The sequence below is a fragment of the Gopherus evgoodei genome, chromosome 5, assembly GCF_007399415.2.
Source record: "Gopherus evgoodei ecotype Sinaloan lineage chromosome 5, rGopEvg1_v1.p, whole genome shotgun sequence".
Lineage (NCBI taxonomy): Eukaryota > Metazoa > Chordata > Testudines > Testudinidae > Gopherus > Gopherus evgoodei.
This window is the reverse complement of record NC_044326.1, coordinates 116,977,015-117,004,981: the sequence shown is the minus strand read 5'-3', so window position 1 is coordinate 117,004,981 and position 27,967 is coordinate 116,977,015. Positions and strand designations below refer to the sequence as shown.

General features: G+C 42.0%; 1 protein-coding gene across 23 annotated transcripts in view; it reads right to left on the bottom strand.

Annotated features, from left to right (window-relative positions):
* The window catches only part of ANK2 (ankyrin 2), a 598,819-nt gene that overhangs the window by 184,942 nt on the left and 385,910 nt on the right, over nt 1–27,967 (bottom strand). For all 23 annotated transcript variants that reach the window (XM_030564737.1, XM_030564739.1, XM_030564736.1 and 20 more), the window contains 2 exons: nt 5,875–5,973; nt 3,307–3,405 (listed from right to left, as the gene is read on the bottom strand). In XM_030564737.1, the coding sequence (XP_030420597.1) occupies nt 3,307–3,405; nt 5,875–5,973 (198 nt within the window). The remainder of the gene's footprint in view (nt 1–3,306; nt 3,406–5,874; nt 5,974–27,967) is intronic.

The window sequence follows — 27,967 nt, the reverse complement described above, 5'->3', positions numbered from 1 at the left end:
ACTGGATACAGTATCTGGAACATTCAGTGCTAACAATAAAAATGCAATGGCTGTTCTAAGCTTACTGTGAAAATGTTTACCCAATTTGGCAGAAAACACATTTATTTTTTTCATATTAAAAAGTGTTCCTGATTATTAAAACAATTATATTTTCATGCTGATCTCTTAGCATTGCTGAAGTCCTAATTTTAGAACCTACAGTTTATGAAAGTGTGTGATAATTATCCAATTAAGACTCTGTGAAAGCAACTAGTTCATTTCTTGAATTGGAGGAATAACATTATAGCATTTCTCAGCATTCAGTTAAATGAAATTGAAGTATGAGGTGTAGCTGACAGTCAGTTGTCATGAGAGCTCCTTAGCAAAGAAGCTTTTGGGAAGAAAACAACAGAAACAAATACCTGATCTTTATGCAAGTGTTGTGAAGGTAGGGACAGAGCTATCCATTTTATAAATACATTGGTTAGTCTATTGCATTCTGCTTGCATCACTGGTCATTGCATGCTTCCAATCTCCTGCATTAGACAGGATATTACACACACTGAAATGCCAGATCGCCAGGTGTGATCAAGCTGTGTTCAGTGCAGGACTTGGACAGTCAGAGGAAGATCCTGGAGCAAATCAAGGACTGGTTGGACCCTGGCATAATTTAGAGCTGCTCTAATTAACACTAGCTATGACAGACCCCTAATATTTACATGGCCACACCCACTGACACCTCTGACTCTACCTATGTACCTCCCTGCCCACAAACATATCCTGTGCTGGAGCGAGGGGAAGCATGTCGCATAGAGGCAACTGTGCCAGTTTTATGCTTCCTGGGATACTCACCTGGTAATCCCCATCTGCTTTGTTAAGGCAACTCTCTGACATCTTTGTCCCCATCCCCCTCACCTTGTGCAACACGAATGCAGGTGAGGGCCATTATCTAGCCCATGTTCACTCAGAGCAAGGCAGAATTTAACATGGCTTTAATTTAACCTTCTGAAGTATGACTAATTTTTCTCTTGGTCTTAGCTTGCAAAGCTACTGTACAAACATTACCAGTGGGCATCAAATGATCCAGCCATATTTTAAATCCAACAGTAGGATTTAGCTTGATGACCTCCTTCAGAGAATGCCACTGGCTCACTATACATTGCATAACGATCTGATGCATAAAGATGCCAGATTCTTTAACATACAACAGATCACTTTCCAACCACCCCCCCTCAATTATGCATGTTTATGCTCAACGGCCTTCGTTAAAGAGTAGCATTTACCAATACATATCAAACAATGCTGTCTAAGATATTCATTATTTCCCTGTGTTTAGGATTCCAAACAATTGCAGTATCTGAAATACTGTGATGTGATAACTTGGCAAATTGCTAAAAACAATGAGAACCATTAAGTGTATCTGTTTGTCAGGGTGGAGGTTCTTAGCTCTGAAAACAAACCATCTATATGGCTTGTGGTCTGTTCTTTTCAACTGAGAACCTAACACATGTTGTTTACAAGTCTGAAACAGCAGTAATGAGACAGCTCTTGCTACTACAGCTTTGCACAAAGGTGGAGAGAAGTTTACCTTCAAGCATTTCACCATTGGTCAGTTTCTGTAATAAAATCATTATGCTCTTTGGTACATTTTGAAAGAGTAGCCAACCTTCACGCCATAGAGATTAATAGGTCTTTTTTTATAACAGTTGGATTGCATTCCAAAATAAGCTGCATTTCCCCAGATCAAATGTGCATGCCAAATCTTTGATTTAATGCCTACTGTGTGAAGAATGAATATCGAGACTTATCATAATGGAAACTAATCCATCTACAAACTTTTTTAACCAATAGTTAACAATGAAAAGCGTTGCTTTTAGTCCTTGTGACTGAAAAGTAGGTGTTGGAATTGTGATGCTGGCAGAACAGATGATAACTCATGCCAAGGTCCCTAGGCTTCAGAAAACACTGACAAATGCATAGCTGGAAACCAGTCTGGCTCACCTGTGTGTTAGTATTGTTAATATATATATTAGAGTTAGAGGACTGCGTTCAGATTTTATGAAATGCTTGTGAGTTGCTGCATACATTAATCTCATTATAATATCTGTATCCCATGTTACAAGATAATATTTAAGCATTTGCTATGAAACCCATAATCATGAGAAAAGCATTACCACATGTGAAATACTAGTTTTCCACAAGAGATGTCATCTCCTGCCCAACAAAAGAAGGCCCAGATAAGCCACTGTGGAACACCAGAGGACAACAGCCTTTGCTGATTGCCCCCACCCACCCACCCACGAAGAGGAGATGTGCAGGTGGGCCCATCCCATCAGCTTGAACTCTGGGGAAAGAGAATAAAAATCCTGGATAAGAAGGAACTAGGTTTCTTTATGCTACCTGGACTCTGAGGGGCAAAAATTTCTAAGCATAAGCAAAGGATCCCTGGCTGCTTAGTCTGCTTTAGCCCTAGAAGACACACAGAGCTTTCATATTATAGCAGTTTCTATTAACTTTTGGAATCTAAGACTGTAACCCATTTGTGTGTGTATGTTTGCCTGCTTTAACCTTATACATAACTCACTTCTTTTTCTTAGTTAATAAACCTTTATTTAATTTATTATAGGATTGGCTAAAAGCATTGTCTTTAGTGTAGGATCTAAGGTGCAATTTATCTGGGGTAAGTGACTGGTCCTTTGGGACTGGGACTAGCTTGAACACTGTTGTGATTTTTGGTGTAAGGGACCATCTATCACAAAGGCAAGCTAACGTGAGTGGCAAGATAGATTGGGGTACCCCAGGGGACTGTCTGAGGGTACATGTTAAGGCTATTATAGTGCTTGAGGGGTTCACACTTGATTCTTGGTTGGTGAATCTAAGTATAGAACCCACAACCAGTTTGGGGTTTGTGCCTTGCTTCTTCACAGTCTGCCCTGAGGTGGGTACTCTTGCTCGTGAGCCATTCCAGGCAGCTTGACAGGGTGAGAATTTAAGACAAATATATTATTTTAAAACATCTTAGCATAGTGGGATTATTTGAGGCTCCTGATTTGCTAGAACACACAGTAAAAATTCTCCTTGGTGATCTCAGTCAACAACAATCCAAGTTTATGCATCACATAACCAACACACAATTTCATTCTATGCAGTTGGGTACTTATAGTCACAGTCAAATATTAAGGAATACTATCTATGACACAGGTCAAGGCTGGTTTGATTTGCCAGGATTAGGTGCAGGGGAAGCATGTACTGTGCCTGCCTATTGCCTTAAGTTTGTTTTACAGAACTTCAAATTATACTTACAATAGAGGGAAAACATCACCATACCTGAGATTGTGCATTAATATTGGCTCCTTCCTTAACCAGAATTTTGACAACTTCAGCCTGTCCGGCCAAGGAAGCAATGTGCAGGGCTGTATTCCCTTTCTGTTATGTAAAAGAAATGATCCCTTATTAACAATCATTATGACATTCAAAACACAATACTACTTCCATGCATTACTTCATAAGACACTGTTCTACCTTATAGGATACACAGCATTGTGGACATTGCATGGGAGAGAGCTGGGATATGCCACCAACGGGCATTTCAAAAGGATTTTGTCATGTTAATTCCCCAGGATATATTCTTATAGACTTTTGGGTGGAGTTCTGGAAAAGGGATTGGCTGGTGCATGGAACAAATTGCTGGTTTATTTCATGTTTGACAAAGAACTAGAGTAGATAGGTTTTTCCTTCAGCTCAGTGGATGTGCTCTCCAAAAGGGAAAGCAGAGATTTAGGAGCTTTCTAAATCATCCCACATGACCCAATAAAGTGAGATCTCCTTGTACTGAACAGTCTGAATACTGAGTACTTTGCTGAAAGAACTAGGTTACCAGAGACAAAAACCACCTAAACATGAAAATAATGAGAAGAGAATTCACTTTATTTTCTACTTGTTGGCATATAGTAAAGAGTGCATAGGAAAGAAAGTGATTACTTGACTATAACAGGGATGGCAGATGGGTGGAGGCAGCAGGCAAAGTAGGGAGGAAGCATTTCATATTGTCCTCAAGGGACTCCTACTGGCATTAATGGCACTGGAGAGAGCCCTTCTCAGCTGAAGGCAGGGTTGCTGTTATGTGGTTGGGGGGGGGGGTGCAAAGGGGACTTCCTGGAGAACTCATTTCTCTCCAATGGAACATAAATGGCTAAAGCAGTAGAGCGTTGCTGGAGATTTGAATTTCATTCCCAGCCCCACTGTGAGCCAAGGTGTTCCTGGGGGAGGCAGTATCCCACATCTAACAAACATTTCACTGAACAGTTATGTGCTAATGTACTCTTAAAAGAGTCCCATCTATGCTAGAAAAAGCATGGTTCAATTTAAGGCTCATGGTCAGAGGGGAGGGTTAAGAAAAGGTAAAATGAGGGAATTCTTAGGCCTCCATCAATGAGATGACCAGAGGGGTGGGGAGAAGCAGTTGGAGTGAGGGCCTAGACTTACATTGATGAAGATTCTAGAAACATTACCCTGTATGTCAGAACTCAACAGCCAATATATATCGTAATATGGTTATTCACTTATCTCCATAATTTGCAGTGCCAGAGAATTCACTTTTTGCTGCAGAACAATGCTCCAGAATTTCAGCTTTTGTTTTTCTTAAATTAAATTTCTAGCCCTAACAGTTGCAAAGATAACCATGGAAATATGAACCGAGCATAATCATGCCCTGAGTCTGCAAAGAGCCCGAAACAACAGCTCTGAGAGGAGGGATCTTCCCCATTATTTCACTCAGGGCCCCATCAACTCTGTTATTGTACAGTTGTGGAAATGGCCATTTTTCCAAGAATCCCCAGAATTCACCATTATTACTGCAGAATGGATTATGGTTCTGCAGTCAGGTGCTCAGCACTGTTTACCTTTTCTTTGTCCCGCTAGGACCTGCTTGCAGGGGAGTTACTGGGATTACACTGTATGTTTCCCTCACTGTTCTACAGAACCAGGTAGGACAGGGGTTAGGGAGCCAGGGCTAGAGTTCAGCTTGCAGAAAAGGAGCAGGTGTAATCAGATGTGCAAGCAGGTCAGTTACGATGCTTAGAGAATAGAGCAGCTCTTGAGAACTGAGAAAATGAACTGCTGAAGCTGACTGCAATGTCCCCCATTCTGTGGCATGCACTGGGCAGGGAAAAGAGATTCTACTCCAGACCACCTAAACAGCAATGTGTGCTGAAGGCCATACAGCTCGGCTATCTACAGAGCACAGCTGAAAACCCTTCCTTAGTCATTACTGAGAATAATCATTGATGAATTATACTATAGAAATTATTGCTGCAGAATGTGGTTCCACTGTAATGCAGCATACATAGGGACCCGTATATGTTACACATTTTCACTATTCTGAAATAGTCTACAATTGGTCAGTTATTTTCTTTGTCTCTCTAATGAAAAATGCCACTAAAAAGGATAAACTTTTTCATAACAGTGAAACTGTAAGGGCTCCCACTATGCCATACTTCTCAGTCCCCATCTTCATTTACAACCTAGAACCTAGAAGCCTCAGCTGATTCATAGATTCACAGATTTAAATGCCCAGAAGAGACCACTGTGATCACCTAGCCTGATCTCCTGTATAACACAGGCCACATAATTTCAACCTTATAATTTCTGTATTAAACTCATAAATTGAAGTCAATGAAGTAAACTGATTTGCACCCGTGGAAGATCTTGTCCTGGTGGTTTAGGTTTATACTTTACCAAAGAGGTATTTATCTTAATATTGTATTCTTATATTGCAGTTTTTTGCAAATTTCCTGAGTATTTACACTGCCCATTGGATAACAAGGGGAAATATTTACTTCTAGTTCTTTCATCTCTTTGCTCTGTAAATAAACTATATAAACATGCACATATTACCTTAGTAGCTGAATCCACTGCTGACCCTCTTTCCAGTAACTCCTGTACCAGTCCCACATGGCCTTCTTTGGCAGCCAGGTGTAGGGCATTGAGTCCATTCTGTAAGCAAAAGGGCATACCAGTCATAAATACCACATTTGTAAAGATACACGTGCACACTTTCTCCAAGTAAAAGATGAAGATTAATGTCCAGAATATTGATTCACCTTTTAGTTATTTGTCTGCATAAGCCCAATATTTCTTATTCCACTAGCTGAGCTCAAGTACTCTGTGACAAAGCTCCTCCAGTAACAACACTTCTCTCACGGCAACAAGGACATAATTACAAACCACATTTTGGAGCAGGAAAACCTCCTCTTTGCGAACTCTTTATTCACTAAGTTGGATACTTCTATGGCCCTTATTACCATACTGTCTGAGTCATCTCATTCTTTAATGCCCTGGTGTGGGTGTGGCAAGTCCATCCCTTCCCAATGCCAACGAGCAGAGCTGGGGCTGGTGCCTGCAAGGGAGGGAGCAAGCAAGATGGAGGGAGGAGAAGAGGGAAGGGGCTGAGGAGGAGGAGGGAGGGAGCCAAAGACAACCACAGCCAGCTGTGGCCACCCACATCGCCACACAGCAATCTGCGTTCATATACACACACATACTGCCCTCTTCCCCCAAATATCCTTCCTCTCACAGCTCCCCACTCAATCTGCCCCTGCCATATCCCTCCAATCTGTTCCTCCCACAGTGCCCGTCCAACTCTCCCACCTCTGCTTAAACCCCTCCAACTCCCTGCAACCCTGTCCCCAAATAAACACCCCATAGCCCCCAAGCCATAAGTAAAACCAAACCCCACAAAACCTCCTCCTGCCATAGACCCCTACTCATCTCCCCACCATCCCAACCCCCTTCTCCCCAAATAAACCCACCCGTGGCTCAAGCCCCAAATAAATGCCCCCCCCCATAAAACAGCCTCCCAAACCCCACATCTCCCTCCCAAACCTTCCCCTTAAATTGCAAACCTATTTTTCACAGTCCTGTGATGATCTTCAGTATATCAGCCAAGTGACAGATATAAATACTGCCACTTTCCTCAAGCACTCTGCTGTTTTTGCCATATTGCAAGCATCATAAATGACACTCAGTCTGCAGCCAGTTGAGAGTTATATAATATTCGTCACACGTCTTGTTTCTAAGCAGGTTGGAGGCGCTAAAGGCTTGGAATGAACGAACAAGCAGCTTTCTGGTCTTTATTCGTTCATCATCACAGATAGCTCAAGTCTGCAATTCCCAGTGGAATCTGACAGCACTCAGCTCCTGAGAGGAGACACTTAATGGCATTAGGCTTAGTGGCTATAAAGGAGAAAGAGCTAGATTCATTTCTGAAGTAACACCACTAGATGTTGTGTTCAGGTGAGTAAGGAGAGCAGATTTTGAGATTATATTCAGTGGAGTTACAGCAGGAATGAATCTGGCCCATTGTACTGATTTTAAACTTTGGAAATTTACCCAGTACATTTGTGATGCTTGCTGGCTTTGTATGAGTCTCATTAATTCTTTTAGCACACTGAAATATACTGTCCTGCACTGAAAATCAGAAGGAGCTACACTAAATTGATCTTCAGACTTATAGACGTGTTTATTTCACCCACATTCAGCAGCAGGTACCATGCCTGCTTATTAAACTGTGATGAGCTTTTGTCACAAAGTTGATTATATTCTTTCTAACACTACTGGGTATCATGTGACCATGTTATTTCCTACAGTGATGTAAAGTTTTGAAAATCATATTCTGTAAGTAGGCAGGTATAGTGTTCTTCTAATTATTTTAGGTCAGATAATTATACTTGGGTATGATCCCACAGACTCAGAATCAATAGGACTCTATATGCAGGCATGGAAAGTGAGATTTTTGTCCCTTACCGTTGTGTACTGTTTTATCACAAAGAATGATTTAGTATATGGAAAAAGACTAACACACTAGAATCCTTACATAGTGAAAAAAAGAGTGAAGTAGTAGGGTAGGACAAAAGAAATGTGATGCGAATGCTTGTGACATACATCCACACGTGCCTGTGACTGCAAATAGCAAGGAACAAGGTATCCTATATTTTAATATTCTGCAGAGTAGGACAGCAGCTTCACCACACAAAAAGCTACTCCATTCTACATTAAAATATTTTAATGTATACCTTATGATACACGCCTAATGATATCATATGAGGTACTTCAGCCCCAATACAATTAATAGCTTACTCTGTGAAATCTAATTGAAATGTATAGGATTTTGCATAATATTCATTTAAAATGTTTGCAATAAAAAATGCTTTATTAAGGGCCAGTGAAAAGATTAAAGAAAGACTATGCAGTATCTGCTGTACAAATCTGAATAGCTCGATTGTTTCTGTTCTTTTTTTTTTTTAACTACAATATCAGAAGAAAGCACTGCATCCTTTGTAGTAGGACCTGTACAATTGTACACTTTTAAACTGAGCTTTGTTCCTCCCCATCCAGAGTCAATGTTGTAATTATTCTCCTGCCCACAGGACTTACTCCTGCTATTTCTTATGATGGAACGTCTGTAAATCCAAGTGGCTCACCTGCTCCTGTCAGCTGAATTCCAGCATGCTGGAGCAACAATGTTTTATGAAACTGCCAAAAAAAAAAAGTGGATGGGATTTTGTTTAAACTAAACTAGTCATATGCTAAACAACATGTGAAAGCAGAAGGAGTTCTGTCTTAATCCTGAAAGTAAGCACACAGCATAATTACCTCTTTCCTGGGGTTTGGCTTCATTGCTAACTCTCACAATAATTAAAGAACATAACCCTAAGCATTCTTCAAGCTTGCCTGTACAAGGGTTTCCCTGCAGAGATCCCCTCTCTCCTAGATTCTAGTTTCTCTATAGAAAGAGGTTTCAATCCCTTACCTCCTGCTGAGTTTGCGAGAGTACTACTCAGCAGTGATTACTTACATAATTTCTCTACATCCACAAAGGAGCCCATGCATTTCTATGAAAGGCCTAGAAATTGGCAACCTGTTCCAACACTTAGCCAAGATGTCACGGAGTGTGGGGGAGTCACGGTCCTGCAACCCCCTCCTTCCTGCGATACACTGTGAATCTCAGCCAGCCAGTAAAACAACAGGAACACAGTTGCAAGCAGGGTTTGTAGGTACAACCAGGACCCCTCAGGTAGGTGCTTCTGGGGGGCAAGAATCTCAGACTCCAAACTTGGGGTTCCCTGCCTCTTCCCAGCCATCCCAAAACTGAAACCAAAACCCCTACAGCAGGCTCTCTCCCCCTCCTTCTCTCCTCCTCTCCCTTTGTCCAGTTTCCCGGGAAAGGTGTTGCCTCACCTCACCCCACCCCCTTCCTGACTCAGTTTACAGGTTCAGGTACCGTCCCTCACCTAGAGTCATCCCCTGCTCTCCCTTCCCCCTATTCAGACAGTCCCAGTAAAACTAAACGACATTCCCAGGTCAATCCACCCCACTTCCTACTGCGTCACATCAGTGCTGTTTTGTTTTGTTTTTTAATAAGATTGGCTCTGAAGTCTCAACTTTTGGCTGGAAATAGTCCCCACTAAAGTCAACAGCAGTATAATATGTTTTACCCTTCAGATTAAAGGATTGTTGATGCAAGCTTTCTTCATAGCTGGTCTTAGGCTTCATCTGAACTAGCACTTCACGCACTGATGGTCTAGGGCCAGTACAACTCCAACTGCATTAGCAAACTAGAAGCACTGGTGTAGATGAGGGACAAGTAGTTTAACTACCACTGTATCATGATCAGTGGAACTGGAGTCAGAGGGCTCATGTTCCCTGGAGGGATTGTTATGGACAAGACTTGGGAATGGATGGTTAGGTTGGAAGCAACTTAGCCACATGGGCACAGCAGTGCACAGGATTTAATAAAGTTCCCTGTTCAACTTAACCTCCATTTGGCATCATTCTTTACTAATAAAACAATCATGTCTCAGAGCAACTGTGAAGGGTTGCTTGATAAGTCTAGAAGGTCCGGTTCTTCTTCTGATGAAGATGGTTTACTGACAGGTGTAACCAAAATCAAAACTTACATTCTGTGATTCAAAAAGTTTGAATGAAGTGTAGAAAACATCCTTACATTTAGGATTATTTGCATATACAATTTAGGCAAATGTCTGCTAAGGAATAATAACTTTTTTGTGCTCATTTCAGACTGAAAGTACACATTTCGCTTTAGGTCTTTCATGACATTAGAAAACAGAAGTGTAGCTCAATAGACTTACCCCTTTCACTTCCGGACATGCTACAAAATGAACACTTGCAACTCCCATTAACTTTAGTGGAAGCAGTGAGTGTTCAGCCCTTTGTCGGTGATGCTCAGGCTCTTTCGGGCTCCTATTACTGCCTAATGCTGCCCCAGGACACTCAGTGCTTGTCTGCATGGACACAGTCTGTGGTCAGCCAGGGTGTGATTCTACAGCACACTTACTTGCTAAGCACTGCATTGCTGTGTAGACCTGCTACTGTGCACTAAAATTCTGTAATACACTTGGGCATACTCCTATCTCAAACAGCACCTATGAAATTGTTAGTGTGTGGTAACAGGGTCCATGTAGCCAGCTAGCGTGCCACACACTAAGTCTCTTGGTAGACAAACTCTTCAAAGTCAGAATCAGTCAAAGGCTGAAAGGATTTGTGGAAAAAGCCTCAGGTTATGGCTACACTTACAGTTGTGCAGCGCTGGGAGTTACAGCTGTCTTCGTACAGCTGTGTAGGGAAAGCACTGCAGTGTGGCCACACTGACAGCTACCAGCGCTGCAGTGTGGCCACATTTGCAGCATTTGCAGCGCTGTTGGGAGTGGTGCATTGTGGGCAGCTATCTCAGCGTTCAAGTGGCTGCAACGTGCTTTTCAAAAGAGGGGGGTGAGGCGGAACGTGGGAGAGAGAGAGAGAGTGGATTTTTGGATCTATCAGCTCCCTGCCTGGCAAGTTCTAAGAACTGGAACATACACATCACCAAACTGCAATCAATTTAAAAGTTTCGAGCCCTTCCCTCACCCCTCTCTTATTCACTAAATGCAAATTATGTATTCCTAAATAGCCTTCAGACCACATAAGCAGCTGCTCAACACGGACTCCCCCCTCCCCCTCTGCCCTGCAACTTCTCTCTTCAAGCGAACAGCTGTGAACCTTCCAAAGCAATTCCCCTGCCTGCCTCCGCTGGCTCGAGCAAACAGGAGCTGTGTTTGGTTTTTAGATAAGCAGCGCGGGGGAGCTCGGAGTTCAGCCATTCTTCCGGTTTGTTGTGAGTAGGCATTCTGGGATACCTCCTAATACCCTGGAGGCCAATAACAGCACTTTTGGTGGCCACACTTGACAGGCAGTGCTGCCTCACCAGCGCTGCAATCGTTACACCCCAAGCAGACCAGGTGTACAGCCAGCGCTGCAGCCAGGGAGTTGCAGCACTGGATGTGCCTTGCAGGTGTGGACAGTTACTATGTTGCAGCGCTGTAAACCCACCACCAGCGCTGCAACTCTCCAGTGTAGCCGAGCCCTCAGTGAAGTCAAAGAAAGAGACAAGGTTGGTGAAAGAGAGAGAAGTTGGGCCAATAAAAAAAAAAAAATTCCTCACCCACCATGTCTCTCTAATATCACCCTGGGACCAACACAGCTATAAAAACACTCCAAACAACAATGAACCTATAATCTATTTTCAAAACCAAAACATTTTGATCATTTAAGATGTTCTAATTTAACTTTAAATGTAATGCAGTTCATTCTGGTTGCCTTTGCTGGGGTATGATATTAATAGGGTTTTAGTACTACTGTAGTTCTGTTGGTTCCAATAGAACAGAGCAGGACAAATCACCTGGTGAACTTAGTCCATATGAAAATTCCTTTATATTTTCCAAACAGAAAGAAACTTCGTAAGATTTTCAGCAGAGGCAAAAATATTTAGTTGTCAGAGCACAGAGCTGGGAGTTTGTTTTTGGTTTTTTGCATTTCCAGCTCTAACCACTGATATTCTGTGACCTATGACAAGTCTCTTAATTTTTCTGTACCTCAGTTACCCCATCTGTAAAATATAGAGAATAATATGCCATAAGGTGTTTGGGAATCTTGCTTATTTAATTTATAAATACTCGAGATCCTCAGAATAAAATTGTTAAAGAAAGTCACAGTATTATTATTCATGTGCACAAAAGACACTGATGAGCGTTGTTTTGGCTTGGTCACTTATGAACCAGAGGGATTTTGGCTGGATGGATCTTGCTTCCACCCCAGACAAACTGTCCTTTTGTGGAAAAAAAAAGTGTGAAAATTAAAAGTCAATGTCTTGCTCTGTTACAATTCAAGCTTCAGCCTGGGATGGCAAAAGAGAATGCAAGACGTATGCCTAATTCAACACTATGTGTTACTCCTGTTTATTTCATTGCAATTCTATTGCAATCTATGAAGTTATGCCGATATAAAACTAGAATGACAAAGTGAAGAATCAGGCCCAATTTGTCACTGACTTCCATCCTGTTGTAGTTAGCTAGGTCCAATGGGGTGTAAGTCGGTGGAGAATTTGACCCATACACTGAAGCTTGAAGCCATGTGCATACGTGACTGTGTACTATGAGGGCAATTCTAAAGAAGTTGTAAACACAGTGGAAAATAAGAGCCTGTTGTGGCTCATCCTGCATGCGGATGCCGCACTCCATTCAATGCTGTGGCTGAGTGAAGAGTGTCACTGCATCTCACCACCTATGGCTAACTAGCCACAGCATAATTCTTATTGTAACAAAGTTCTGTCCTTGACTCTGTGGGTCCTGAGTTTCCTGGCAGATTTTTGCTAGCCTCAGAGACTCACTGTGACCCTCCATGTAGCCCTTCTCTCTCTAGAGGTAAGGGTCACAGCTTACTGAGCCATTTTCATCATAAGCCAACAACAACCCCCCTCCCTCAAACAGTCTCTGTTGTCTCCCAGTCTCAGTGATTAATCAGGGAGGGGAGGGGGGAGTCCTGGCCCGCCCTCTACTCCAGGACCCTAAAATTAGCAGCTATGGTAACTGACATTTTGGAAATAGGATGTGTACAATTCCCTGGGCCACTTCCCCACAGCAGCCCCCACTCAATATCTCCTTCACCATTACCTCAGGGCCTCTTTCCTTACACCTGATATGGCGTCATACTGCTTTATTCCTCCAACAGCACAGCTCCCTCCTACAGCTCCTGACACCCATACATCACTAACTAACTGGGAGGCTTTTAACTAGTTCCAGCCAGCCCTTGATTGGCTTCAGGTGTCCCAATCAACATAGCTATCTCCACTGCCTTCTAGAAGGATCTTAATTGGCCTTGATGTCTTGATTAACCTGGAGCAACTGCCATTTGGTTACCATGGTACCAGGGATTTGTTTAGCCTGGGGCTAACATACCTCTTCCTCACTACTTTACTGTAGACATCTGGTCTTGCCCCATCACATTATTAAAGTTAATGAGTTTGATCTCTAACGATGATAGACAGAAACATCAGCTTGCTCACAAATACACCTGGTGACTTCATGAAAAACCTTGCATTCTGGGACAAAACTGAATAGACTACAAATGCATTTCCACCCATGAACAAAGCCACATGGAGTTAGGGAAGTGAAAATAGCATGAAGTGTGCTGAAGTTCTCCTTTTAGGGGAAGGGCTCAGGCAGAGGCACAGCATAGACAGGAGCACATGACTTCCCAACCGCAAGAGTCCCCTGGATTCTCCCCAAAAAATATCTTAAAGAAATAAAGGAGAAATTCTAAAAAAAATGGGGGGGGGGGTTGTGTGAGGCTGTGAAAGTGCAGACATCTCCCTTCTACTCCTTTCGCAGCCTGTGAATTCATGAAGCTATGTGAACTTACTGACTTACCACTCACACACAACACTACCACTATCACCACTATTGTTATGCTGGAGGGTGGGTGGCTCTCAGTAAGTGTGTGTTTGATATATGGGCTGTGCTGGTGGGTTTGAAAGTTCCCTTCAATTAAGAATAAATGAGGGAGCAATTAAATGTCTCTTTGCTTAGTAATAGCTGAAACAACATAAGCCACCACACAAATCACTGACCTGCGTGGCAAGGCAGGTGTAGGAATTGAACCATATGGTTTAAAGGGGTTTTCTCTGGGTCTGAATGCAAAGGCAGGGGCAGGTTATTGTTTTGTGCAGCTGTGAGAGTCAGAAGCAGCCAGAGATGGCAGCAGGACAAGCAGACAACAAGACCTGCACTGGTAACATGGCCTTGAGAGAAAAAGCTTTTTGGCAGGGCCGGCTCCAGGCACCAACACACCAAGCAGGTGCTTGGGGCGGCCAAGGGAAAGGGACAGCACATCCGGCTCTTGAGCGGTAGGTCCCTCAGTTCCTCTCAGATGGAAGGACCCGCCGCCAAAGAACAAAGTGGCAGCAGTAGAGCTGCCGCAAAAGTGCTGCCAATCACAGCTTTTTTTTTCCCCCGCGCCACTTAGGGCGGCAAAAATGCTGGAGCCAGCCCTGCTTTTTGGACTGAGTACTGGCCAGGAAAAGACAAAACTGTGAGCAAAGGAACTGTCTCCTTTGATTCCAATTATGTTCAGGGAATCAGGACTTTGTGTGCATTCTTTAAAAATAAACAGGATCGCATGCAAGAAGGATCTGACTATCATAAATTTCTTCTAATGGCATCAACCTGCAAGGTCTCGAATATTGGCTAACTGCTCAGGCTAAAACCAGGTATTATTCTTATATATTCCATCTTGAATTATCATCTCTTTTAAAGAATGTCAAGCAACTGATACACCCTCAGCACCTACAGATTGTACAGTTTTTGTCTTTTGATAGAATTGTCCTATGTCAAGATAACTGATGTGCCATTCAAACTTACGTTGTAAAATTACAGTCCCATCTATAAATAATTCTTTTTGCTATTCAGTATTTTTAACATTCATTCATATATCTCAAATGCAAGGCATCTGTATAAACCAAGTGTGACTCTAGTTAAGACTGAGATAGTCTTGGAATCCTATAGAGTTCATTGTTAAAGAATTTATAAAAATGTTTTAAAATGTATTATTAATGTGTATGGGGAAATAGTTATCTATAAACTGAACCATACACAAATTCAAAATAGTAACAATTCAAAGTTGCCATTGAGAGGATGTGATGTCATCTTATGCTAGGATGCTAGACAGAGAACGAAAGTTCTTCTTTTGACTCACCATCATGGTCAGATCAAGTTGGTTATATTAACTTCAACTCAGAATTATGGAAGTTTTCTGAGCCTTTTGTAGCCTATAGGACTAACCTGCTTGCTTGCATATCTATATATCTATATATAGATATTTTTTCTTTTGGTTTAAGTATTTGGTTTATTGTAATAGGTTTATTCCGAGGCAAATCTACCTGAAAGTCAATGTGGTTTCCAACTTGGCCGGAACACAGTCGATATGGTGTTTGCTGTCAGACAAATACAAGAGAAGTGCATTGAACAGAATATGCACCTGTATGCTGTCTTCATAGATCTGACAAAGGTTTTTGATACCATCAACAGGGAAGCCCTTTGGACCATTTTAACACGACTTGGCTGCTCAAGAAAATTTGTCCAGATTAATCGCCTTTTTCATGACAGCATGACAGGCAAAGTATTGTCTGATGGAGCCACATCAGCCCCCTTCACCAGTGGCATGAAACAAGGATGTTTTCTCACACCAGTCCTATTTAACCTGCTCTTTGCATGCGTCCTTAACCATGCAATGAAAGATCTGGATCGAGGTATATACTTGAAATACCAGCATGATGGTTCACTTTTTGACCTCTGTCTCCTGAATGCAAAGACTAAAACAGTGCAGAAACTCCTTCTTGAGGCACTCTTTGCCGATGACTGTGCTCTCACGGCTCACACTGAAAATGATCTTCAGCACATTGTCAACAAGTTTGCTGAGGCCTCGTAACTCTTCGGAATAACTATCAGCCTCGGAAAGACAGAAGTTCTTCATCAACCTGCACCTGGATCAAATGCTTCTGTCCCGAGTATCTCCATTGACAGCACTCAGCTTAAAGTAGTGGAGAACTTTAAATACCTCGGTAGTGTCATATCCAGTGATGGATCACTGCATAATGAGATCAACGCCCGAATATCCAAAGCAAGCCAGGCACTCGGCTGTCTGCGTGTCAAAGTTTTAAATCACCACAACATCCGGATGTCAACAAAACTGCTTGTGTACAGAGCTGTTGTTCTCTCATCTCTTTTGTACGGGTGTGAAACATGGACACTATATAGGTGTCACATCAAGCAGCTTGAAGCATTCCACATGCGCTGCCTCCGCAACATCATGAAGATCTGCTGGCAAGACAAAGTGCCCAATCTCGAGGTCCTCAAGAGATCCCAGATGACAAGCATTGAAATGATGATCATGAAATCACAGCTACGTTGGACCAGTCATGTCAGCCGCATGGATGCCAACAGAATCCCCTGCCAGCTTCTGTATGGTGAGCTCTCCCAGGGCATTCAGCATATAGGTCATCCACGGAAACGTTACAAGGACACCATCAAAGACAATCTGCAGTACAGCAGTATCAAACCTAGGGACCTTGAGGACACCACCAGCGACAGAACACAGTGGCGTGCAACAGTTAGAAACACCTGCATCGCCTTTGAGGAAGACCGCTGCTGGCGTCTACAAGAGGCACACGAACGACATCACAGAGCATCAGCAGCGCACAATCCACTGACCGCGAACTTCCCATGCACCATCTGCAGCAAAATGTGCACCTCTAGAATTGGCTTGTACAGTCATCAGAGGGCACACCATGAGACCAACAATAGATCATCTGCACAGATTTGTCATCATTGGATCGATGGACTACCAAGAAAAATAGGTTTATAAATTTATATTAAAGGAAGTTTGGCTGTAATGCAAGAAACCTACAGGCCATATCCTGTATGTTAAGCTAGGGCTAAGTTAGCATATCTATATTAAGACCTTTTACTCAGAAAGTAAAGTTGACCTATACCTTGTTACCTAAATAGGTAAGCACCCACGCCTAGTCTATCATCTTTTATCTAGACCAATAGACAATGGAGAATGACATAGGGAGGTTTTCAATGTTGTACCAACAGACTTAACAGGTACACCACAAGGGAACTTATGTGCATATGTACATGTCATCAATACGCACAAACATACTAGCCTATGGGGTAAGCATGACCTAACATTTTGTGGGTGAGAAATGAAATTTGGGCATAGGAGGAAGGATTTCCAGCTCGTGTGCCCTTTAAAAGAGGTGACCCACCTAGCTAGAATATTCTCACTTACTTTCTATTTCTACTCTATCTCTATCTATTCTATTTATGATAACTTCTACCATTAGTAGGCTGTACTTGTTCTTAAATTTTAAGTTTCAAGCAAACTAGGCTAAGCTTGGTTTCCCTAAGTTTTATATTTAGTTTGTTTATTAGGTTTTTATTTTAAAGTTTAAGTTAGTCAAGTAAACCCTAATTTAGTTTTAATAACTCTTAGCATTAATTCCCTCTAAGCACTGCATCCCTCACTCAAAAATTTAAAAACCTCAACTGCAAGGCTGGTCCTGTGTTTCTTACCACCAGTTTATCAAGGAAGGCTGTGAGTATATTGACCAAAGCTTTGTTGCACATAATACTATATTATCATATGTATCTTTCAAATAGCAGTAATACAGTTGTAACTTTGTAACTCTGGGTATTTTCCATTTACTTACTATTATTGATTTTAAATAAAAAGTCTTTAAGGCTATAACTGTCTCAGTGTGAGCTTCCTGTCATATCCCTGAGGGTCCTTTGTAAATTCTGTTGAGACTGATTCAGGACAAGAACTTTTATCTTCTGATCAAACAAATTGGAGCGCCTAAGACCCACACTAATTAACATTAATGATTAATTAGCAATTTGGTTAATTAAATTAAATAATAATTAAATTGATTAATTAATTTTATTAGTAAATCCTAAATCAGGCTACACGTTGTGTGACCCAGCAAGAACTAGAAGAAAAGTGAGGACAGAGAGGTCCTGCAGAGAACAGTAAAACTCAGCAGAAAGCTTAGGCTGAGGTCTGTCTGTGGACCTTAAATTAAGAGTGAAAAAAAAATCCTCTGAAGGGAGACTGAGTTTTGGACACTAAGTCAATGCCCATGTGCTAGTCTCAAAGTAGGAACTCAGGTTCTTCACATGGCTGTGTAACTAAAGTAGAGTGACATTTTTTAGACAAATAGTTTATTTGCTGAAAAATGCAGTTTTGGGTTGACTGAAAATATTCATTGATTCAACATTCATTCACCAAACAGTTTAATCCAAAACCATTTTTTGACACTAGATTCACAAGGAGACTTAGAGGCCATTCACCAACCCAGTGGTGGTTGCCTCTTTAATTTATAAATTTTAATATTCATAGACCAGAGAGAGAGGGTGAGAATAAGGATAGCGTTGCAGTTAGGGCACCCACCTGGGAAAGAGGACAACTGGGTTCAATTCCCTGCTCAAATGAATATTTAAGCATATACAAAGTAGAACATCTTCAACAAGAACAAAAGAGAGACCACACCAGAATACACTCTAGACCAGTGTGAGGGGTGCCTCACCTGCAGAATGAGACACCCAAGTTCAGATCCCTGCTCCCAATCTAGCAGAATGGGAACTTGAACCCAGCTCTCACATATCTCAAGTGAGTGCTCTAACCATTGGGCTATAGTATCAGAGGGTAGCCGTGTTAGTCTGGATCTGTAAAAGCAGCAAAGAATCCTGTGGCACCTTATAGACTAACAGACGTTTTGGAGCATGAGCTTTCGTGGGTGAATACCCACTTCCTCAGATGCATGTCATCATGCATCTGAGGAAGTGGGTATTCACCCACGAAAGCTCATGCTCCAAAACGTCTGTTAGTCTATAAGGTGCCACAGGATTCTTTGCTGCATTGGGCTATAGGTTATAAGGGGACACCACCTCCTCCATGAATGGCATTTCCAAATTTGCTTTTAACCAAACAACAGTTAAGAATGCTCCAAAATCAAAACTATTTATTCTCTATTTTATTTTGTTTTGTTTAGCTGCGAAAACTGAAAAAGTTTAGCATTGGATAGATCCAAAATGAACTTATTTTACTTTCTGGGGTGGCCAGTGAACTGAAAAATGTATCAATTATTTTCACTGTTCCATATAGAACTTCACTCTATCACAACAGTGATGATCAGTAGTACATAGTGTCATTAGTAATGTGACTGCATCCCTAGACTAACACAGGGGTCGGAAACCTTTCAGAAGTGGTGTGCTGAGTCTTCATTTAGTCATTCTAATTTAAGGTTTCACGGGCCAGTAATACATTTTAACGTTTTTAGAAGATCTCTTTCCATAAGTCTATAATATATAACTGAACTGTTGTATGTAAAGTAAATAAGGTTTTTAAAATGTTTAAGAAGCTTCATTTAAAATTAAATTAAAATGCAGAACCCCTCAGACCCGTGGCCAGGACCCAGGCAGTGTGAGTGCCACTGAAAATCAGCTCACGTGCCACCTTTGGCACACGTGCTATAAGTTGCCTACGCCTGGACTAACCCATCACCATTCATCCCTCATGCTTTGCCGTTCACCCCTGCAATTTTCCGAGAAATGTCAAGGCTGGATATTTATAAATCAAAACATTTATTTTCTAACTTCATATACTAGCGACAAAAGCATGATACCAAAATCATAATTATCAAATCCTTCTCTCATGAATCTGAACCCCAAAAAGTCATGAGAATGGCCCAAAAGTCATGAGGTTGGATTTTTTTCTAAGATTATCTTGTGTTTTTTGGTCTGTCTTTCAGGTTTGTTTGTTTTTTTAAACTTCTGCTGCTCACTCCCAATGCATGTGATAATTAAACTATTGTCCGTTCTCCCAAATGCAGAGAGTATTGGTTTTGGCCTCCCTGCAAGAGCTCTCATCGACTGAACTACGGGATATGGAGCTGCTAGTTTCTCTCCAAGCTCTACTATTCTAATTGAATTAATTGTGTCACTCCATTCCCACATTTGCCCATCTCCCAGCACAGTAATTATTTACGCACATCAGCTCTGTCCCTCCAGTCCCCCACCTGTCACTAGCATCAATGCATGCTTGCCCCTTCTGCAGCTCAAGGGCTCTTCACCCACCATCCCAGCCCCGGTGTGGGAAGCTGCGATGAGGTCCCCTTTTCCCCCTTCCCAGGCCTGGACAGGGCAGGTCCAGGGGTTATTCAGGCTAGAAAGGGGTGAAGAGCAGCGGGGGGGAAGTAGACAACAGACTGAACCACTGTTTATAGGAAAGGTCAAAGGTGGGGACATGCCCATTTAGCAGCTGGACTGTTTCTGCTCTTCTGTCCCCCCTCCCCTCTTTAAGAATGATGTCAGTTCCTCCCACCTCCCCTACCCAAAACGGCATCTTGTATTCTGAGGGGAGGGGGAAGAGCTCTACTCACCTCCTGGAGCAGTTCTGATTGGTTGCTCTTCCCCAGGAGAAGGGGAAGGTGGACAATCAGAGGGGATTTTCCCCTGGACCCAGCTGGACATCATGAGGGCTAGAGCTTGTTGTCTCATTGCAAAACTGGCTACAGCACTGGCCAAAAAATCACATTACTGGAGTTAAAACAGAGAGTTGATCATGCTGGGTATGTTTCCCATGCTTCAGTTTACCCAACCTCTCCCTGCACAGCAGACCTTATAGTTACAAGAGATCTGCTCAACTCTGAGATCTACACTCAAAAAAACCTCAAACAAGCCACCCCACCTTTCCTGCATTTCCTCCTGGATGATCTGGAGACAGAGATACCTCTTGCTCTCCATCAGAGTCCTCCCTATATAAACAGTGCCAGCATTCCCCAAGCAGTACAAGACACTCCAGACACAGAAAGAATTTCCTTCAGGCTCCATTAGAGTAATAGGACACTTTGAAGTTAGCAAAGCGACTATTATGCTCCAGTTTATTGCACATAACTGAGCAAGGCTTGTGCTACCAAATTGTGCTCTAAATGCACTCAAATAGCAGATAATATTTATTAGGAATCCATCCTACTGAAAACATATTTTACTTTTAATAATGGGCACAACGGAAAATAGATTGACAGTATGTGAATATATTACATGCAAACTAAACACGATAATAAATGTGAACAAAAAAGTATATGTAGCTTATTAGCAGGTTATGGATATACTGTAGACTGCTATTTTTTCATAGAGAATAGAAAATGAACGGTTCATCTTTAAAAGCCATCATCCTAAATGTGGTATATATGTTGGCAGTGCAAAAAGATAGTGGGCATAGACATATAAGAATTATTTCTTAGTCCAAGAAAAAAGCATACCATTCTAAAGGAAGGAAAAGGCAAATGTGGAGCTCCAGTGCATTTGACGTGACACTATATTTTCAAAGCAGTACACAGACTTTTCTCCCTAAAGTCAAATGTACACCTTCTTGTCCAATGTGCACAAGGGGGCACACCCTTTTCCCAAGTAGGTTGGGGGCTTGCATATAGCACATAGATCCATGACTATATAAATACACCATCTGAACTGCATGCAGAGTGACAGCTAAACAGCTGCTGAACCAGCAAGGCTGCAGTAGCAGCTGCAGAATGACTCCCGTACTGTTCCCTAGTCTGAAAGAGCAGGATTCTATCCCTTCTGACCCTAAAGAAATCCACTAAGCACATTTCTTTCATTTTAGCTGTGTGCAAGGCCCAGGAATTGGCCCCTCAGAGGATTGTTTCACTAGCTAAGAATGACTTCCGTCATTGAAGAGACTCACAGGAAACGTTTTATTCTTGGTATGACTGAAGAGAGCAAACAGATAATTTAAGAAAAGCACCTGAGAGAGTAGGATGACTGACAAGAGCATGGTGATGCTAGGAAATGACACCACTGAACAACAGTGAGTTAATTGAAAGTAGCAGTGGTCCTATCCATTCCTATTATGCAGCAAATATGGTAAACAGTGTATTGTCTCCCCCCACATTACAAGTCTGCCACATGTTAGGCCACAGCTGCTTATTCCCTTTGAGTCTAGTTCTGTCAAATTTAGGATTACTTGCCTCAAAAGCTACTACTCACCATTGGGCAAGGATGGCAGAATCTGACCATTTACAATCAAATGGCTTCAATTAGAAATCAAACAGAATAATTAAAAGATACAAATTTAGAAGTTGTGGTCTACCAGAACTTGCCTTGTAACCTAGGCAATAGCACAATTCTAGCATTTATTCCTTGTCTTTCTTAACCTCAAGAATCTAGTTAATGGCTTTAACACCAGCCCATCATCATGTTGCAAATGGTGAGTTTTTCAGAGTCTTATGAACAGAGAGAGAGAGAATGAGGGCATGTCTACAGAGAGACTTGGTGCAGCAAGCTTGGGAGTAAATCTATAGCGCTCCAACCTGTTGTTTCAATCAAGAGGACTACTGTAAATGGGTAAGTGTCAGAGCTCAGATCAGAACACAGAAGTGAGTGGATCAATCCTGTGCTTAGACCAGTTGACCATGTCTCTCCCCACTTACTCTGCCCATTTAATGTAACTGTTGGTCTTCTTTACATCTGACTGCATACTGTGCAAGTCAGTATAAAATGAATGAGCAGTGGAAACAGCAAAAGGTCAGCTGGTAAAGTCCAACATACTCAGAAGAGAGGCTGGCTGGCATCCAAAAAGCACCTTCTTTAATTAAATGGAACAGGAAAGCAGAGATCCACAGAGGGAAAGATTCATGTGAAGAGTTCTCCTTTCAGGACTATTCTGGAGGTCCTGATACAATGAAAGAAGCTTATGTCAAAAATTCAAGCTCCAGTACTACATGAGACTTAAAATGAGAGAGCTCTTCAGAGAGATTCAATTTGCCAGAATACAATATTTCCCCTGAATAGAGCAAGAGAGAACGAGGGAGAATGATGAAACCATCTCACGAGAAGGGGATTTCACTGGGAATGAGTCCACTGCACAATGTTGCCAACTTCTGCAATTTTATTGCTAGTCTCACAATATTTGGTGTTTTTCTTGAAGCCCAGCTTCTCAAAAGTCATGCAATTACTCAGGAATCTCAGATCTCATTTTAAAAAGAAAAGTGATTTTCTAGCCCTCCTGGTTGCAGAGGAAAACTTAAAAAATGTGACTCCCAAAGGTTCAAAATACCTCAAAGCAAATACAAAGGTTTTTTCAAATGTCATGATTTTAAAGCCAATCTTATGAGTTTTGGGACCTAACTCATAATGTTTGAATGCTTGGGGTTGGCACACTGCCAAATGCCACTTTCAAACATATGAAGGGGACAGGAAGAAATTGCCTGGGAGCATCCAAGAAGACCCAGGTCATGCCCCTTATTCAGACACTTGTGGATTTTTCTTCTTCAAGCCCTTCAACCAGGGTGAGGCTGAGGGTGATACTGGCCACTGACTTCAACAGAACCAAAGTTTCACCTGAATGTTTTTCTGTGGGAGCAAAGTAGGGTGCAAGGAAGATGTGAGGTGAATAAGAGCTGTAAAGAGTTTGATTCCTCACTGGACTGAGAGGTGGGTAGGAGATGTGGTTGTTTTGAGAGTGGATCGTGCTAACTTTAGGCAATTTACCTCTTTACTATTTGTCTATGTCCGTCTGTCGTGTCTAGTAAGATGGTACGTTCTTCTGGTCAGAAATGTCTTCTGTGCTGTTTGTACAGTGCCTCACATAATAGAGTGCCATGAGCTACCACCAGAAGGATTATCAAAGTAGTAATAAATTTATTTGAACCAACTCCCAAATATTAAAATTTGTCTAGGCCTAGTCCATTCAGGAAGATGGATGTGGTTCAGGCTGGTTCTTCTATCCCTAGTAAATGATGTACAAATCCATTCCAGGGTGAATTAGGATGGAAACAAGCAATTTTGTTTCAAAACCAGAACTAGAAGAACATAGACCAGACGATTGGTTTAAAGAAGATAAACTACCACTCATGCTCACAGTGGAAATCTCTGTGGACAGAAGAGGGAACACACATTGTCAGATGACCATGGCCAAGAAGCTAAAAGTGGGAAATGATAATCTTTACTCCTGATCACACAGGAAGCCTGTCACAGTTAATTCTTTGTAGTTGAAAGGCTCAAAGCCACATGACAGACTATCTTGAGGATACAAATTACCCAGTGCATGGAGAAACAGTTCCATAGCTTTTGGCAACTATGAGAATCCAAACAATATGCTAATCAAATACATTCAATTTAATAATAGGCCTATAAGCCTGCTGTCTTAATCTTTACTAATTGCCTTCCAAGCACTTAAGATACTTGACATTTTATAGAAAATTCCTAAACTATTTCCTGCCAATATCAGAAAAATGACTTCATAGAATCATAGAACTGGAAGGGACCTCAAGAGGTCATCTAGTCCATTCCCCTGCAGTCAAGGCAGGACAAAGTATTATCTAGACCATCCCTGACAGGTGTTTGTCCAACCTGCTCCTAAAAATCTCCAATCTTACAACACTCCTGCTAATACATCCCAGAATATTTGCTTTTTTTGCAACAGTGTTACACTGTTGACTCATATTTAGCTTGTGATCCACTATGACTCCCAGATCCCTTTCTGCAGTACTCCTTCCTAGGCAGTCATTTCGCATTTTGTATGCGTGCAACTGATCGTTCCTTCTTAAGAGGAGTACTTTGCATTTGTTTTTACTGAATTTCATCCTATTTACTTCAGACCATTTGTCCAGTTTGTCCAGATCATTTTAAATTTAATCCTATCCTCCAAAGCACTTGCAACCCCTCCCAGCTTGGTATCGTCCACAAACTTTATAAATGTACTCTCTATGCCATTATCTAAATCATTGATGAAGATACTGAACAGAACCAGACCCAGAACCAGTCCCTGCGGGACCCCACTCATTGTGCCCTTCCAGCATGATTGGGAACTACTGATAACTACTCTCTGGGAACGATTTTTCAACTGACTTACTGAATCAGACCATGTTAATACATGTAACACTTTGCACAATAATTGACCATTGCTGTTTTATGGCATGTGTGGGTATAAACCTAGTTTAGACCCTGACACCAGTCCCAAGCCACTGATGCTGAAAGTTGGTGTCATCACAATGTATTGCACAGGAGTCATAAATCTATTTCAAACAACTGTGAAATTATGCAGTGTTTATTTTGACTTCTCTATTTTACATGTACAGGTCACACTGTACCTGCTTTTTCCACTGTCAACGATTAATGGATCCAATGCTTCACCTAATATCATTAACATTCTTTTATAAAAGAGTTTTGTCTAACCATTGTCAAAAATCATAAAATATTGCACTCTCATCTTGATGTAGTTGCAGTGCTACTATCATGGTCTTTCGAAAAGTGTTTCCATCTTTCCCAAATGCTCTATTAGATTTGAGTAGCAATTATTCCACTTCTTAATGTTTGTGGTACTTTATGTCTTCTCATGAGGAACCACAGACCTAGGCGGTACAGTCTATTTGTTGTCTCTACACAGAATCTCAGTTCCTTAATTATAATTCATTACAAAACAGACACATGGCTCCTCTTAAAATGGGAAGAATCTGAAAGAACAAAAGTTCTCCAATTGGATAAGTGTAAATCTGAGAAGCAGGTTTCTGATGCACATATTTGAATTTAGAATTTGCTTCTCATAAATCCTCTCAAAAGTAACTAAAGGGATAGGACATAGCCAAAATATTTTTAAAAGTATTGCAGATTTTTTTTCAGCATTCACCCAGTTCCACCTTTATACAGACAATTCTCTGGAACAAGCTGTTTCTTTAAAAAAATAATAATTAGAAACTCCTCAAACAATACTTTTAAAAGAACTCAGTAATTCTCTTTATGCTCTCAATAACACAGAGTGCACAACATTATATTCTGAAGTGCAGAAGGATCTCCCCTCCACACACACTTTTTTATTCAAACTTTGATGTGACATTTGACTACTTAATCATCTGCTATTTTACTTAGGCAGACAAGATTCTTTTCTGAAGCAGTTAAAAGAGCTATGTGATTATTTTGGTTCTCATTCTTAAAACCATTCTAACAAAATAATGGCCTCATCTGTGAAATTTTAGTTAGACTTTTGACAATTTTTTCCTTAAAAACCTTAATTATCTGAGCTTTCTACAAAAACCATGGTATATCACAACAACTTTTTTTCTGGGCGGAATGTTGGCATAAGAGCAACTAGGGAACAAGAGATTTTAGTGAGGCTGTTTAGGAGATATTAGAAGGTTACTGGGAGATGAGAGGATCACAATATCTCAGCAGTGACCTGGCTCTGACTCTTTCCTAGCCTGCCCCATCAATATGCAAGGCTGCACTCCCGCTTTGTGCAGATTTGCTGACACTGGGAACCCACCACAGTGTGAGTTCTGCCAGCAGTACGTTGAACCCAGTGCTATGGCCAATATGTGACAGCTGCTTTTGATCATTCTAAAAGTAGATTTTATTTTATTTTATTCTTTTTTTTAGCCTGTGTTGGAGTCTGTGCACCGAATTTTAGTTCACCTTGTAGGATTTTAGTCCCTAAACAGAGCTGGATGAAATTTCTGTTGAAGCATAAGCATTTTACTTCCTTCCTGAAAACTCTCAGACACAGTACAAATTTAGGGGTCACATTTACCAAATTTCATTAGAAGTTCTCAGCAAGTTAGACATACATGACTGGATCTTGCAAGTTCTTGGTACATGGAACTGTCACTGACTTCAGTGGGAGATCCACGGGTGCTAGACTTGCAGTATTGGTCCCAAAAGAGCATTGATCCTGCAATTTATATGCATGCTTAACCATATGCATGAGTAGTCTCACTAAATTAAACTGCTCTTCTCAACTGCAAAAAGTTAAGCATGTGTGTAGGTGTTAGCAAGATCAGGTCTTCTGTCACTCTTTGATGCAAACTGGGTTCATGGAACAGGCTTATTGATGAAAAACCCAACCCAAAGTCTAAGACAGTGGTCACCAACCGGTCAGTCGCAATCAAGTGGTCGATCCTAGAGGATCTCCCAGTTGATCGTGATCTCTGGCAAGGCAGACTCCCTACCCCGGCCCCACGCTGCTCCCAGAAGCAGCCAGCGTGGCCCCTCAGGCTGAGGGAGTAGGGGGCAGGGGTCTCTCTTTGCACACTGCATCTGCCTGTGAGCACTGCCCCCGCAGCTCCAATTGGCCAGGAGAGCTGCGGGGGTGGTGCTCGCAGAGAGGGTCAGAGCACAGAGCCACATGCTCCCTCTGCCTCAGGAGCACGTTGGCCCCTTCAGGGAGTGGTGTGGGGCTGGGGTAGGCAAGGACTCTGCCTTAGCCTCGCTCTGCCCATTGCCGATTGGGTGCTGATGGAGGTAAGTGCTGCCCAGTGGGAGGCCGCACCCCAATCCCCAGCCCTGAGCCCCCTCCCACAGCCAGCACCCCATACCCCCACCCTGCACCCCAAGCTCCACCCTGAACCCCCCACTCTGCACCAACCCGGAGCCCCCTCCTGCACCCAAACTCCCTCCTACAGCTTGCATCCCTTGCCCCTCCCGAACCCCAAGCCCTTTCCCCAGCTCGGTGAAAGTGAATGAGGGTGGGGGGAGAGTGAGCGACGGGGGGAGGGAATGGAGTGAATAGGAGGGAGCCCAGATCCTGGGTTGCCCTTAAGAATCAAAAAGTGATCTTAGGCACAAAAAGATTGGAGACCACTGGTCTAAGAGAATGGCTTTCAGTGTGTGATAGTAGGAAAGCACAGGCTGGATGCTGTGCATACCAGTGGCACCCTTTGCAGCAGTAACAGCATTTCCAAGATGAGTAGTAACCCAAGGAGAAAAACGAGCTCTCAACATTCGTTATGCTAATTTTATTGTACAAGTGTTTTAGTTTGTAAAGAAAACCAACCACTGATGGAAAAACAAACTAAAACTTGATAAATGGGCCACTCTCATATACTCCATATTTACAACCCTTTGTAGATTTTGTGAACAAAAACAAAGAAGATCCAAAAAATTTGGCCCCTTTCCAGTCATTTGAGTCTCTAATAACAGCAACAGTACTAATTGGCATTCGGCACTAGTGACGTTGTTTATTGTTGGTGATTGTGAGCTACTAGATTTTAATCTGCTTGGACACACTTAAGCCTTTCAGCTAA